The 15,368-nt window shown below is 31.0% G+C and overlaps 1 protein-coding gene across 2 annotated transcripts in view; it reads left to right on the top strand.

Annotated features, from left to right (window-relative positions):
• The window catches only part of LOC123302354 (potential E3 ubiquitin-protein ligase ariadne-2-like), a 28,053-nt gene extending 12,946 nt beyond the window's left edge, over positions 1–15,107 (top strand). Inside the window, exons 4-6 of one of the 2 annotated variants that reach the window (XM_044885254.1) lie at positions 1,209–1,503; positions 3,701–4,128; positions 13,689–15,107. In XM_044885254.1, coding sequence (XP_044741189.1) covers positions 1,209–1,503; positions 3,701–4,111 — 706 coding nt within the window. In that variant the 3' untranslated portion in view covers positions 4,112–4,128; positions 13,689–15,107. Of the gene's footprint in view, positions 1–1,208; positions 1,504–3,688; positions 4,129–13,688 lie in introns of both variants that reach the window. The other variant, XM_044885253.1, reaches the window with a different exon arrangement.
• Positions 15,108–15,368: the final 261 nt, after the last annotated feature.

Raw genomic sequence — 15,368 nt, 5'->3', positions numbered from 1 at the left:
TGCGTAAAATCGTGTAACTTGACAAAATACATAAACTTTGAAAAGCCGTATCTCCAAAACTATCGATCCTATAAAAATCGACTTGATCTCAAATTGTTGCAAATTTAACTTTCTCTAAAAACAAATCTGGAAGGACTGGTTTTTGATGAAAAACCAGTCCTTCCGAGTCAAAATCGGCAAAAACTGAAATAAGGACAAAATTTTCGAAGTTTTTCTTATTTTTCACCATGATCCGGTCGTTAATTTAACATTGTCTTTACATTGCAAACAAAAGATTAAAATTACAAAAACATCTGATTTGATGCAAGGTTGAGCCTCTTTTCATGTATAATTTGACTGAATCAAACCTAAAATCTTCACATCATTTGGACTAAAGAGAGCAGCTGAATATTCCCAAATAATGTAGGAAAAAATGTATTATACATCACCAAAACTATAAATCATGTCCTAGTGGGTTATAAAACACAATCACTACCGTTTGACTTTCGATACAGTGTATAAATTCGATACAGCGCTCATCGATCTGCTAATATGTGAATCAAATAATGGCTTAACAGACTAAAGGTCTGTCAAGACCAAATATCTGAAATCTTGCCACCGTAGCATGGCAGGTTAAAAGCGCACTGTTAATAATAATAACAAAACAAAAGAGAGGTATCGCAAGTGGGTCCCTAGCACCTGAGCCAAGAGTCCTCTGTGCCCTTCTTGAGAACGACCTGTCACCGATAATATAAGGCGCTATTATAATCAGATGAAACTAGAGGATTCTGCCGAGGCCAGGCGCCACGTAGAAAGCCCACAGCTTCTCCGTCGGGATTTCTCTCAGGATTGATAGATCTAAGGTTTCGGATCCGAACATTCTGAATCTAACACCTTTGTAGATTGCTGTAGGGGCAAATAACATGTATAAAGGTTTCGTCATCCTTCATACAGGCTCTACAAGTGGGATCATTAGAGATCCCCATGTTATGAAGGTGGTAGTTCAACCGACATTGTCCTGTCAAGAGTCTCACCACCCTTTCAACTGTGCTTTAGTAAGTTTCAGATTTATATTTTCGGGAGAAATATAACTAACAATATCATAATGACGAAGAAAAATAAATTTCTTTGTTACATTGTTATATCTGTGGCGGAAGATATAGTCAAAGAGATACTTTGAACATTCTGTAGAATTTCCGGAACTAACTTGTAATCTATTTGTTTTGCAGATGTGGTACAGATTATCATGCGCCAACCGATTGTGGTATAATTAAAAAGTGGCTTACCAAATGTGCCGACGATAGTGAAACTGCAAATTATATAAGTGCTCATACTAAGGATTGCCCAAAATGTCATATATGTATTGAGAAAAATGGCGGTTGTAATCATATGCAATGTTATAATTGTAAATATGACTTTTGTTGGATGTGTCTTGGTGATTGGAAAGCACATGGTTCTGAATATTACGAGTGTTCACGTTATAAAGAAAATCCAAATATTGCTCATGAATCCGTTCATGCACAGGTATATAAATTTTTACTCAAAATGAATTTTTAAAAATTGCATAGTAGTAGTACAGGAAAAATAGCATTATTTTGGCGGCAAAATATGTACCACAATGAAACTTTAATAAATAAGTTTATCTTGGCACTAGAAATAAACATCTGCCAAGTTCTACCAAAATTTAGGTGTCCTTCCACCTCCCAAGGGGTATGAGTAGTGTGGAAATTTAAGAAAATGCAAATTACAAAAAACTGTACCAAATAAAAAAAAAGGTTCAAATAAAAGTTTGAGTTCATTTAATTGTGCACATTTTCGTTTCTTTTTGGACTTTCTATTTTCAAAGTTGGCCGAGATATGCCAATTTTAAAATGGAATTTTCATGCTCATTCAATCAAATGTAAAACGAGCCATAAAAAAAAGTTATTCCTTATAAAAAAATTAACAACTTTTGTTTGAATCATTTTTTCGTAAACACCACTGAAAATATTCAGATAACTTGTGAACTTGTGAATAACTAGTGGTCTTTTGAAACAATCTCGAAAAACGAAAAAAAAATTCTATTGAATAAATATTTTTGAGACTCCCTTGCGGGTAAACAGTGATGTTTACGAAAAAATATTTCAAACAAAAGTTGTTTATTTTTTTTATAATAAATAACTTTTGTTTGCTCTATTTTTTATTTTTTGGAAAGTTTTTTGGAAATATGAGAATTTTGGTCTTGTATAAAGAATAACGCACGGGATCCTATTGAGTCAATGTAAAAACTACGATTTTTAATTTTCAATATTTCATTAAAAAAGTCGATAAGGCATCCTCAAACTTGAATATAACATTATTTTGATGCTTATCTTTAATATAATAAAAGGCTAACTGTGCTAAGTTAATTTTTATATTTAACCCCAAAAACGGTAGATGGATGATATGTTTTCATAGATTTCTCCAAAACTAGTCAATGGAAATTAAAAAAAACCATTTAAATTAAAGTTTAAACCTTAATAAATTAGTTAAAACAAAAAAAATCCGTTGTGCCCGGCTAATTAAGGATGTATGAAAACGGTAGCGAGGACACAAATTTAAAAAAATATATATTTTCAAATTTGATGGTGAGTTGTTTTATAACTTGACAATATAAGACGAAAAGTACAGAAAAGTACAAATAAAATTGTTCTATTTCTGAAGTAATTTTCAAAATATCGAAAATTTTGTTTAAGGTAGTTCCTCCGCGACCGTCCAGTCAAAAAGTTTTGGACTAATACTATCATTCAGTGCATTATCTGTGCTATGACTATTATACATATACCATATATTATTTTCAAAAGACTGTAGTTACTCACAATTATATATTCTATACGTATACACACACATACTTTGATATCTATCTTTACCATTAGTTTTTATATGCTTTCCACAAAAATCATCGCTAAAACGAGTTATTTATTTAAGTTTTTTATCGAAACTATATGGTAAATAATTTTTATTTTTATTTATATATTTTCTAAATATAGTATTCTACATTATATTAGTTTTTCATAGAGATGGTGGACGTCATTCATTGGTAAATAAATATAATATTTGTAAATTTGTGTATTTTTATACACTTCTCCCATGTACACGTACAAATTGCGTCACTTTTAATTGCTAATATCTCATGTATGGCATGGTAAATCATCTTCTAATTTTAACAGCAAGTGTATTATGAATTAAATATTTTATATTCTGAGTTTTGAGAAATTCTTGGAATATCACTTTCGTGTAGGTACTACCTTAATAACTTAGCTTTCTATCTACCATGGTTATTCATGGAGTTATAACAAAATTTATCATCAAAAACGAAAATAAGGTACAAATAATTTCAAACCTTAATCTAAAATTGCCTTGGTGCTCGTACTACCTGAATTAGCCCGCAACGCTAAATATATCCGTTTTGTCATAACTGATTTCATAATGGCTGAAAATGTGACACCTAAGTCTGAAAATCACAAAAATCATATCGTCCGCAATACTGGTTAAACCACAATATTTTTATGAATCTCTAGAGGGCGGCAACTGCCCCTCCCCTTGGCGACGCTCTTGATATTTCTAAGCGTTACAAACTTGGGACTTAAATTAGTATACCTTGATATATATTTCATTTATACAGGCAATAAAAATTGATTTTTTGAAAGTCCCCTAAAAGTTCGTTGGCAAAATGAACTAATTTTAAAAGTTTTGTTCGCAGGCACGCGAAGCATTAAAAAAATATTTACATTATTACGAACGTTGGGAAAATCATTCAAAATCACTACGCTTAGAAAAACAAACGTTAGATCGTTTAAAAGCACGCATCAATCAAGAAGTAATGGGTAATCGTGGTACATGGATCGATTGGCAATATTTATTCGTCGCTGCATCCCTCTTAGCAAAATGCCGTTACACGTTACAGTATACATATCCATATGCATACTTTATGGAAGCTGGACCTAGAAAAGAGCTATTCGAATATCAACAAGCACAATTAGAGGCTGAAATCGAGAATTTATCATGGAAAATTGAACGGGCTGAATCAACGGATCGTGGTGATTTAGAAAATCAAATGGATATTGCTGAAAAAAGGCGTACAACTTTATTAAAAGACTTTTTAGATGTCTGATAATATTTGAATATTATGTAAGAATTTTTATTTTTTGGGCGTAATTCGTTGTTTTTTTTTAATAATTTTTTTTGGAATCCTGATTTATAAAATAGTGATTTATCAACAAATTTTCTGTTTAATTCACAAAATGGGTTAATCTTTTACAGATCGAAAAATTATGGTGCTTAGCAAAATTTATTTATTATTTTTAGACAGTTTTAAAGTTAGCTTCCATTTATTTTTTTTGTGGATAGTTTTTGGATTTTACAGAAAGTCTTTAGCTTCTTAAATAATTAACATATTGATTTTTGAAACGCAAAAATTTTAAAGTTTAAAACTACTTCTTTCAAGTTACTGTAGAAATAATGCTGAACCAAACAGCTCGGATGCGCGTGTGAGTCTTCAAAATTTGAATTTTGTTACAAATCAGCCATATTATGTTTGAAACAAGCTTTAAGAAGCTGAAATTTGCCCACCACAAAATCCCTACATTGAAATGGCTTTATAAAATGACTTAACCAGTAGGAGTGTTTCGGATCCTAACATTCTGAATCTAACGCCCTGCAGATTTCTGTAGGAGTAAATAACATGTATGAAAGTTTCTTTATCCTCCATACAGGATTTATGCTTTATTAGTGGGATCATTAGAGATCCCCATGTTATGAAGTAATTTAGTAAGTTTCAGATGAACACAGTCGAATGATCTAGCTGTAGTTACATAAAAGCGCACTGTTATTACCTCACTTCAATCGCGAAGAACTTTAAATATTGATTTTGAAAGAAAATAAAGAAATTTCTAAGAGTTTTGCTAGAAATTAGTAATTTTTGTGATAACACTTCCTAAAGCTTGAGTTATTTCAGGCTGAATATAGCTGATTCGGTTAAATTTGGATTTTACGAGGTCTCACGAAGAAAAACGCATGATTTTAAACTGAAATCTACATGAAAGGAATTTATTTATTTATTTGAAATTTTACAGTTCTAAAAAAACCGAAGCCTTAAATTTTCACAACTCGAAAAATAGATTTCCTATTTAGGAGATGTCTTAAAAATGGTTTTAGCTTGAAAAAAAACTACAGAGTTTGTTAAAATGAAAAATAACCACCCAAAAATTGAATTAAATCACGTTTAAAGTTATCTAAAAATTAATTTAAATTTTCTCAGCGGCCCTTTAGAAATTTATCGATTTGAAATGGATTAACCCTGGATCGATCCTTCCAACGGCGAATTTAAAACAAACAAAACACTTGCAACTTTCCACAGTTGCAAATACACCATTATAATACTAGAAAATAATATTTAGAAACTATTTTATAAAGAGCGTAAATTATTAAGTGCGTTACAATTTGAGCGAATTGAGCTTAAATTATCCGTTTTTTGATGTAATTTGAAATTAAGCATACAAATGTTATTATCGAATATTTTTAGTACCCGACAATTTTTTTTTTGTTATTTTAAGTGAAGACTGAAAAAATTATGTTTTGTTTTGATTTTAGAAAAATTATTGTACTTATTTATTTTTGGGACAGCTATGAGTTTTTATTTGTTGATACCATATAAAGGAGCAATCCTTTTGGGGATGAGTTTTTTTGGATCATGTAATTTAAAGGCAGGAGTTTAATTCAGTCTACACGGGTAGACGACAATCACAGATTGGGGCTCTCAAATAGAATACAAGGTAAAGCCCTGTTTATTCTTTCCTGAGGGCTTCTCACCTTAGGCGGCCAATCATTAATCAGCTGAGAATCCTTGACTGCACTTGTTTAAGCTAACCAGTAGTCATTTACTTTCTGAAAAGAGTTTTATCTCCTACAGGTACATCTCTTTTGCCTCAACGATCACGACTGGCTGTCATTTGACTCTGAGGTTCTTAAGCTAGCGTTTTCAATTTTTTAAATTAGAAAATAGGGGGCAGATGTGGTAGAGACCGGAAAAAGAATATTTTCGAAAAATTAATTATAAAACATATAAAATTGTCTGATAATTGGTTGCTTCTAATCATCCTTGCTTCTACTAAGAAGGAGATATTAAGCTTGAGTAATGCATCTTATTTCCACGTATACGGAAGAAAGATAAAAACTACTTGCGAACTAAAAGGATTCCGCATGATTAGATACGAAAATGGTGAAATTTTTTCAAACCGTTTTGATCAAAAGCTCTCACGGCCACAAAATTTTGGAACGGGTAGTTTTCAAGCTGCGATATAACTATTATAGTTATGTTATATGACTATTGTCCATAGAGATAATACTATAGAGCTGTATAGACATAAGAAGCGCAGTAAGTGATTTCTTGGCCACAGTGAGAGTGACAATAAAGACAGAAATTATAGGCGTAAAGGAGAGACGAATATACCTATACGTGTCTACTTTATCTGCCTTCAACACATGCTACACACGGTAGTCATTATATATGTGTAGCTTTGATCTTCTGTACCTCCAAAAATACCCGTTAAAAATTTTATGACCGTAAGAGTTTTTGATCAGAACGATCCGAAGAATATTTTTGGGAGTGGTTTGAAATAGTTTCACAAAAAGCCATTTTCCTTTCTAATTGTGCGGGGTCCTTTCTTGGAAGAGGATTCTCCACTTGAACTATGAATCGACGTTTTGTATATACGAAATCATGTCCTCCTCTAGATATGTCGTGGTCTTACGTTCTAAAAGTGTATAAAATGATCCAAAAAATCTCCCTAATCTCCTTAAAAAAAATTAATGAACGCCAGCCAATATGACGAAATATATTTTAAGTACTTATTTTAATTTAATAAGTAATCAATGTTGACGCGATTGGAACGATTTTTCTGTTTAGCTAAGTGTGTGCATACACAGATTTTATGATAAATGATGACTTTTTATTTTTTTTGTAAAGCGTAATCATCAGAGTGAAATCTAGTGTTACTAGTTTGCACTTAATATTTACATTAATTGCACATGCGTGAAAGAGATATTTATATTTAAACTTGACGAAATTACACTGGTGGATATCGAAAATATACACTCTGTATATTTTTTAAGATGAAATCAATTTTTTAATCTATTTCAATCGTACATTCTGTAATTTTTTATTTTTTAAACGTGGAATGAAAATCTTATACAAAATTAGTTTCCATACTATATACATTTTTGTCTGAAGTGTACGCGGCAACTAATTGTTTTTGGGGTCCGAGAGACGGGTACAAAAGAGGAAGACATCCATTTTTCGCTAAATGTAACTCAGACAAAAATATTATTGAATATTGCGCCTAGTCTTTTTTAATTATTAAGTTAATAACTAAAAATCGATATTTAATGAACAAAATTAGGGAGTTACGCTTGTATAAACCAAAATTTTCTTTCAATTCAATTAACTTTGATGAATTGGTGAGAGATGCACGGGATAAATGGGACAAGATAACGGCATGCACATTTTAATAACAGTGTAAGATGTCGTCCGTTCCAGTGAAATCTGTCATTTTGTACACAAATTCGTAGGTCCCAAGAATTGAAATTTCGAGAAGGCTTTGTCTACATGCCTGCATTACAAACTTAGATTGTTAGTTAGAGATGGACCTATCTACCACTTTGCATCAAATTTGATGAAGGTAGTTAGAGGCTTAGCCTAAAGTGACTGATTGGTCCATCGCTACTTATCTGTCCGTGTTTTAAGATGCAACCATGTCGAAAAAGTGTCCCCGCCGTTATTTCAATTTGAGGGTTTATATCTTTACCCTAATTAGGGCAGTATACAGACAGTATGTGTTTTTGATATAAGATCCAAAATTCTTCAATTTAAGTGGGCATGAGTCATAGACAAAATGGAAATGAATAACTTCCCTCGAAAGCCTCGAAAAAGTATTTTAGCCGTTCTTAACAATTTAAGCCGTTAAACTTGTAGATTAACGGCGATTTAACTCTTTATGTAGAATATGAATGATCAAATTTGCAATATAGTTTAATCGATTCCGAAATAGAAGAAACACGTGGAACTCGAAATTGTTAAGAAATTTTAGCTTAATAAAAAACCGTTGCATAATATTTTTTGCCAAAACCAAAATGAAGCTTTGAAAATGTATTAAACCTTACTTAACACTTTTAACTTCTTCTATGTCCATTCTGGGATAGTAAGGAGGTACTACCAGAAACGCGGTAAATCCAGAATAGCTGTTAACTTACGAAAAATACGTGGAACTCGTGTTAAGGAATTTTAGCTTAATAAGAACCGTTGCATAATATTTTTTGCCAAAAACCGAAATGAAGCTTTGAAAATGTATTAAACCTTGCTTAACACTTTAAAATTCTTCTACGTCTATTCTGGGATAATATGAATGTACTACCAGAAACGCCGTAAATTCAGAATAGCTGTTAACTAACGAAAAATACGTAGAACTCGTGTTAAGAAATTTTAGCATAATGGAAACCTTTGCATAATATTTTTTGCCAAAAACCAAAATGATGCTTTGAAAATGCATTAAACCTTAGTTAAAATTTTAAACCTCGTGTAAGTCCATTATATTCTGTGGTGGTATGGAAATACTACCAGAAGCGTCCTGAATCCAGAATAGTTGTTAACTTACGATAAATACGTGGAACTCGTGTTAAGAAATTTTAGCTTAATAAGAACCGTTGCATAATATTTTTCACCAAAAACCAAAAAGAAGCTTTGAAAATATATTAAACCTTGCTTAACACTTTAAACCTTGACCATTATGTTCTGGGATGGTATGGATGTACTACCAGAAACGTCGTAAATCCAGAATAGTTGTTAACTTACGAAAATTACGTGGAACTCATGTTCACAAATTTTAGCTTAATAAAACCTGTTGCATAATATTTTTTGCCAAAAACCAAAATGAAGCTTTCAAAATGCATTAAACCTTGCTTAAGACTTTAAACCTCGTGTAAGTCCATTATATTCTGTGGTGGTATGGAAGTACTACCAGACGCGTCGTGAATACAGAATAGTTGTTTACTTACGAAAAATACGTGAAATTCGTGTTAAGAAATTTTAGCTTAATAAGAACCGTTGCATAATATTTTTTGCCAAAAACCGTAATGAAGCTTTGAAAATGTATTAAACCTTGCTTAACACTTTAAAATTCTTCTACGTCCATTCTGGGATGATATGAATGTACTACCAGAACCGTCGTAAACCCAGAATAACTGTTAATTTACGAAAAATACGTGGACCTCGTGTTAAGAAATTTTAGCTTAATAAAAACCGTTGCATAATATTTTTTCGCATAATTTTTTTAATAAAGATATAAACATTATTTATTTCTAGAAGCTTTCTAGAATTTATGTATAATTTCTAGATTAGTTTTTATAGAAATTACGATAAAATATGAATTGTTCTTTGAATAATCTGCAAACTTCCCTTTCCTTCTAGAATATCCACTAAAACATTCCTTGAGGGTGTAATGCCATATGGTAATCCTGTTTGGAATTCCTAAATAGGCGCTTCTAATTATGAATGGAACTCGTAATTATGCTCCTCAGTCAGAGCCAGATTAACCATGTTGTGACCCCTACGCAATAAAATTTACGGGACCCCTGTGAATAAAAAAAGACGCTGCTATTATATGAAAAACAGTGGACCTCAAAAATCCAGCCCATGGCTAACCGGCACCCCTTGTAATCCGAAATTTTTTTATTTTTATTAAAAGATGCAAAACGGGGGTCGAATTATCGAGGGTGTACTGTACTTCATACTTACAGAACGTAAAGTAACGCATCTATATTATTAGTACTATTACTCGATACTAGATGGGTCTGTTTGTAAATATGAAGTATTTCATCAACTGACATGTATGCGTCGAAAAAAAGCAATAATATGTGTTCTCATTGAGAATTTCCAAATAAATTTTCTTTGTATGAAACATTTTCATTTCCTTTGGGCGCGCGCGGGAACCCTAGGTTAATGGCAAATCTGGCCCTGGCCTCAGTATATGTATTAATTTTGTTTTCCTTGTATACAGTGAAAAATAAATAAAAATATCAGTGATTTCTTATTTAAGAAAATATAATCGTGATTCGGGATGTGATAACTCACCCCTTAGTCCTCAATGCGAATAATATGTTATTAATATCGATTTTTTACATAGATACCACAGCAATTTATTATGAGGTAGTTACCACAAAAAGTTGCTATCAAGTTTAATTTCATTCAAATATGGAAGAATAGTATATTAAAGGTCTCCGCACACAATACATTAATTTTTGGTTTCGGTTAAAATTTTTAAAAAACTATGGATTAAGGTAGCTTCGATCATGTTGATCACAAATTCTTGTAGACTTTACCCTCAAAAACCCTTCCCTTCTGATCTACGGCTCTTCAAAGGTTAAGCCTTCATGAAGGGCTCAGAACGGAAGGGTTTTTGAGAGTTGAGTTCATAAAAACTCAGCATGATCAAAACTACCTTCATCAATAATTTTCACAAAATTTTAACCGAAACCAAAAATCAACGTATTAGGTCCGGGGTCCTTTACTTGCTTAATGTTCTGGAAGATAATATAAAACTTTATTATCATTGAAAAAAAAGTTTATCTACGAAGTATGACGAATTCACCCGAATTGTGTTTTTTTTAACTTATTTTACTGAAGTTATAGACTAATCATTTTAGATCAAAAAAGGGTAAAATGAAGAATTTTTATGTATGATCACTATTCTGAAGTCAGAATTGCGATATACTCACTCACTCCTGCGGTAATTCACCCCGTTGGTCCAAATTGAATATTTACAGAATATTGCAGTGTTAGGCCAACGAAGGGAGGAAAACCTGAAGAAGGGGGCAGTATATCCCCATTCTAACTTCGGAATCGTGATCAGTGACCCCAAAAACTAACCAGTATACTTTTTTGGCCCATTTTGTCGAACATTTACAGAATCCTGCTGTTTTGTACCAACAGAGGCGAATAACTCCAGAAGAGGGGAGTACATCTTCATTCTAACTTCATATTATATCTAAATTCTGATTTCGGAATAGTCATCGGAGACCCAGAAAACCCCCGATTATACGTTTCTGGCCATATTTTCAAGGTTTTAAAATTTTCAAAAATCACCTTATAAATGGATTCTAATGATTAGCCTATTGGGCCCAAAACAAAAACCAAAACTTTCTAGCGGCAAAAAGTTAGATGTAGATTTCGATATATGGACCTTCCTGATCATTTAAAAAAAAAACTGGTTCGATAGGTTGAGGTACAAAAAAATTATCTATGAAATGCTAAAATGACACGACTATTAAGAGAAAACTCACATCTGTTAATAAAATTTTTTTTGCTTTATATTTTGGGTTCTTTAAAAAAATTTTATCTACTTTTCTGTAAAGCATGAAATTTTGTGACGGTAAAAAAATTTTCAAGTGGCCATTCTATTTGAAATTTTGATAACATCGAAAATGGCACATTTTTTATAATAAAAATGCATAATTCTGTAGATAAGCTTCGTAAAACTCGAATACTCGAAACAAAGATAATATATGTTGTGATCAAACGATCTCAGTTGAAAATTTTTAATAAAAAATTAACCTTGAATGTTTGAGCTTTTTGTGTCCCCTACTTCCAACCTTGATTTTAGACATTTTATTAAAATGGGACTAAACAAATTTTAGTTCATTAATATTTATGCATAATAAGAGAAATAATTGTAGCATTTTAGTGAAAACAAATAATTTTTTAGAAATTGTTTACACAAATTTATTAATAAATTATCTTAATAAGTTTAAACACCAAAAAAAAACTTTATGTCGTTTATAATAACGAAAATAAGAGTTTTTTTTTCTAGTCACACATGTAAGAATAAGTCTTAAGGTCGAATATAATGTGTATTAAATTTATGTTCCATTTGTAACTCTAGAATTGGTTCATGCAAATTGAAGCAAAAAAAAAAAAAAAAGGAAACAAACAAAAGAAAACAAACAATTGACTGAGTTAATTGTTGAAATACAATGTATAGACAGTTGATTACGCAATCGTTTGTTTTTTCACGTAATACAAGTAACGAAATATAGCCGAACAAACATGTCACACACATTTAAATGATATTCCCATATAATACATACTTTATAATTTGTGCCTAATTTGCGCTCTCACGGGTAAATAGTGATGCTTACGAAAAAATGTTATAAACAAAAGTTGTTTATTTTTTTTTAAGGAACATTTTTTACATTTAAACTTTTATTCTACCTCTAACGGTTTACAAGATGGGTGCTTCGGACCTAAGACCCAATTGACCTATGTTGCTTATTTACGAACTTGGCCTCACTTTTTATGTCCAGAGCACGCTATAAAAATTGCAGCTTGATATTTTTTTTCGTTTTTAAACTATCGTGTTTGTCTGTAAACGGACAGACAACCGGAAATGGACTAATAAGGTGATTTGACTAAACTTAATATACTATGATATATTTCCGTTATTTCCGTAGACCGTTGTCTATTTTAAGTCATTGCACGAAAAGCTTTAAAAGGAGGGGTAAATCATAGTAAAATCTCGCGCGAAAAAGGAAAAAACAAGCTAGATAAATAATATATAAGATCGGGGAAAAATTTATATGTCCGATTTGGATAAAACTTATTTTCTGAAGTTATTTTAGATCAAAAAAATTCAAAAATTGGGTTCTTGACGATTGGAAGTGTAGTTTTTTAGATGTCGCTTAAAATCATATACAAAGAGGGGATATATTAGAACAATTTCATTCATCAAAAATTTCTAAAAATTTTGTAAATCCATGCTTGTTAAAATTAAACAAAATTTAGGTGAGTCCAATTGGGCTGTAGAATAAAAAATAATAATCAATTTTATATTATTTATTTTAAATTAATTAAGTATAAGTTAATTAAGATGAATAAAATAAAAAAAAAGAATTCACAGATTACAAACGTTATTTAGGCATAGTGTGCTTTGTTCGTGACGACAGTAATGTTAAAATAAAAAAGTTTATGTATAAATGTATGAACTCATAATTAAAATTATTACGTCGCACAATATTTTCATCAGGCATTTTCGTTTCTTTTTTTAAAAAGGCTTTTTATATGTAGCTTTCAAAGTATGAAAAGATAAAAAATAAAAACAGTTTTGTTATAAAACTTAAATGTGAACTCAATTCTAGAATTACAAATGAAATGTATCCAATTGAATAATTTTTTTTAATAAAATTTTTTTGTTAAAATTATGTTTAATTTTTGAGATTTGATCCATCTGGAGCAAAAAAAGAAGTACAATTTATTATAAAACGTTTTTGTAAAACTCATGAATTATGTATTTGGGAAAACTTTTTTTCTTTTAGGTTAAATGATTTTCAAGTTAATACTCAATTAATGGAGCAATTTTTATGAATAAGAATTACTCATTATCAAATTTCTCAAATTTCTTTTGAGAGATTTTATCAAATTTCTAAACAAAGAAATTGTTTGTGAAATTGTAATAAATCGAGATAAATTTTATCTACATAAAGATATCGACGAAGAGCGTCTTTTCATATCGGTAAATATTTGTCAAAATATTTGTCTAATAGTTAATTGAGTAATCTCTTGAAAAATAGCAGAAAAAAAATGTGACAAAATTTTATTTGTAAAAAAAAAAAAACAAATTTTTGTTTTAAACCATTTATTTTAGTTCCGAAATCCACCAATAGAGTGCATTTAACATAAAACACCAAACAAAATCCACCATTGAATATAATGAATGAGTCCGCTTTTTTAGATGCGCTAACAGAACAATTTGAGTTGAATTTATATACGCTAAGATTACATGAACGTCAATTTTAACGTACGTTTATTAAAATTATATGATGTTAAATGAACGTACGTTTGATGGATCGTGTGACCTTAGCCATAGCAATGTAAAAACATAAAAAAATCGATGGATTTTATTATAAAAAATAAATACAAAGTGTTCCAAAAAAATGAATACACTCTTTTATATAGATATTTATATAGGTAGAATTTCAAAATCCAAAATAATGTAATATATGTTAAAACCAGTAATTTATCGGAAGGGTTCAGATTGTTAGCTATTGTGATCTGGCTTTACAGCGCTGGCCAATGAAATCCAAAACTTTCAAAATCGTTACTGGTTAAACTGGTCTTGTATTGTAAAAATTGTGAATTTGACTTGGTAAACCCTTTCGATGATTTCTTGTTCTCTTTGAAGGGTCGTTAGGTGATCATTGTCATCCAAATACACTCCACAAAAATAAAAACACGAAACATTTAGTTTCAATAAAAACACAACATGTTTGCAGACATGTTACTTTATTCTTTTTGGGCTCTACTTGGGCTCATTTTAAGGACAAAGTAGTGAACTTGAAAATGTAGTACTCGAAATTTTCTATTAATTTAACCCCGGACTCCGGACACAATACATTGATTTTTGGTTTCGGTTAAAATTTTTTGAAAACTGTGACTTAAGGTAGTTTTTATCATGCTGATAAAAGTTTTTATGGACTCAACCCTCAAAAACCGTTCCCTTCCGAGCTACGACCCTTCAAAGGCTATGCCAACATGAGATATTGGTTTTTGGTTTCGGTTAAAATTTTTGACCATGGATTAAGGTAGTTACGCTGATTATGCTGATCAAAAGTTTTTATGGACTCAACCATCAAAAACCCTGCGCTTTCTAGCTACGGCCCATTATAGGTATAATTTTTGAAGGGTAGTAGCGTGGAAGGGAAGGAGTTTGTGAGGGTTGAATCCATAAGAACTTTTTATCATCATGATCAAAACTACCTTAATCCATAGTTTGAAAATTATGAATATATGAAAATTATTCGGTTGAATTAATTCAACCGAAATAAAAAATTAATATCTCATGTAGGCATAACCTTTGAAGGATCGTGACTGGGAAGGGTTTCTGAGGGTTGAGTCCGTAAGAACTGTGGATCAGCATGATCAAGACTACCTTAATCCATAGTTTAAAAAAAATTTTAACCGAAACCAAAAATCAGTCTATTGTGTCCGGGGTCCTATACATACTAAATTAACATAGAACAAGTGAAAACAAACAATTGACTGAATTGTTGAAATACCATGTATAGACAGTATTGATTACTCTATAACATAACACATACATGTCACACATACATAACTAATATTCCCATATAATACATACTATAAAATGTATGCCTAATTTATGCCCTCACGGGTAAACAGTGATAAAAAAATATATAAAAAAAAAGTTTTTTTTTTTTTTTATAAGGAATATTTTTTACATTTAAACTTTTGTTCTATCTCTAACGGTTTACAAGATGGGTCCTACGGATGCAGGACCCAATTGACCTATGTCCCTTATATCTCT

The sequence above is a fragment of the Chrysoperla carnea genome, chromosome X (genome assembly GCF_905475395.1).
Source record: "Chrysoperla carnea chromosome X, inChrCarn1.1, whole genome shotgun sequence".
Taxonomy (NCBI): domain Eukaryota; kingdom Metazoa; phylum Arthropoda; class Insecta; order Neuroptera; family Chrysopidae; genus Chrysoperla; species Chrysoperla carnea.
Note: the sequence above shows the minus strand (reverse complement) of the source record. Positions and strands in the feature narration are given on the sequence as shown.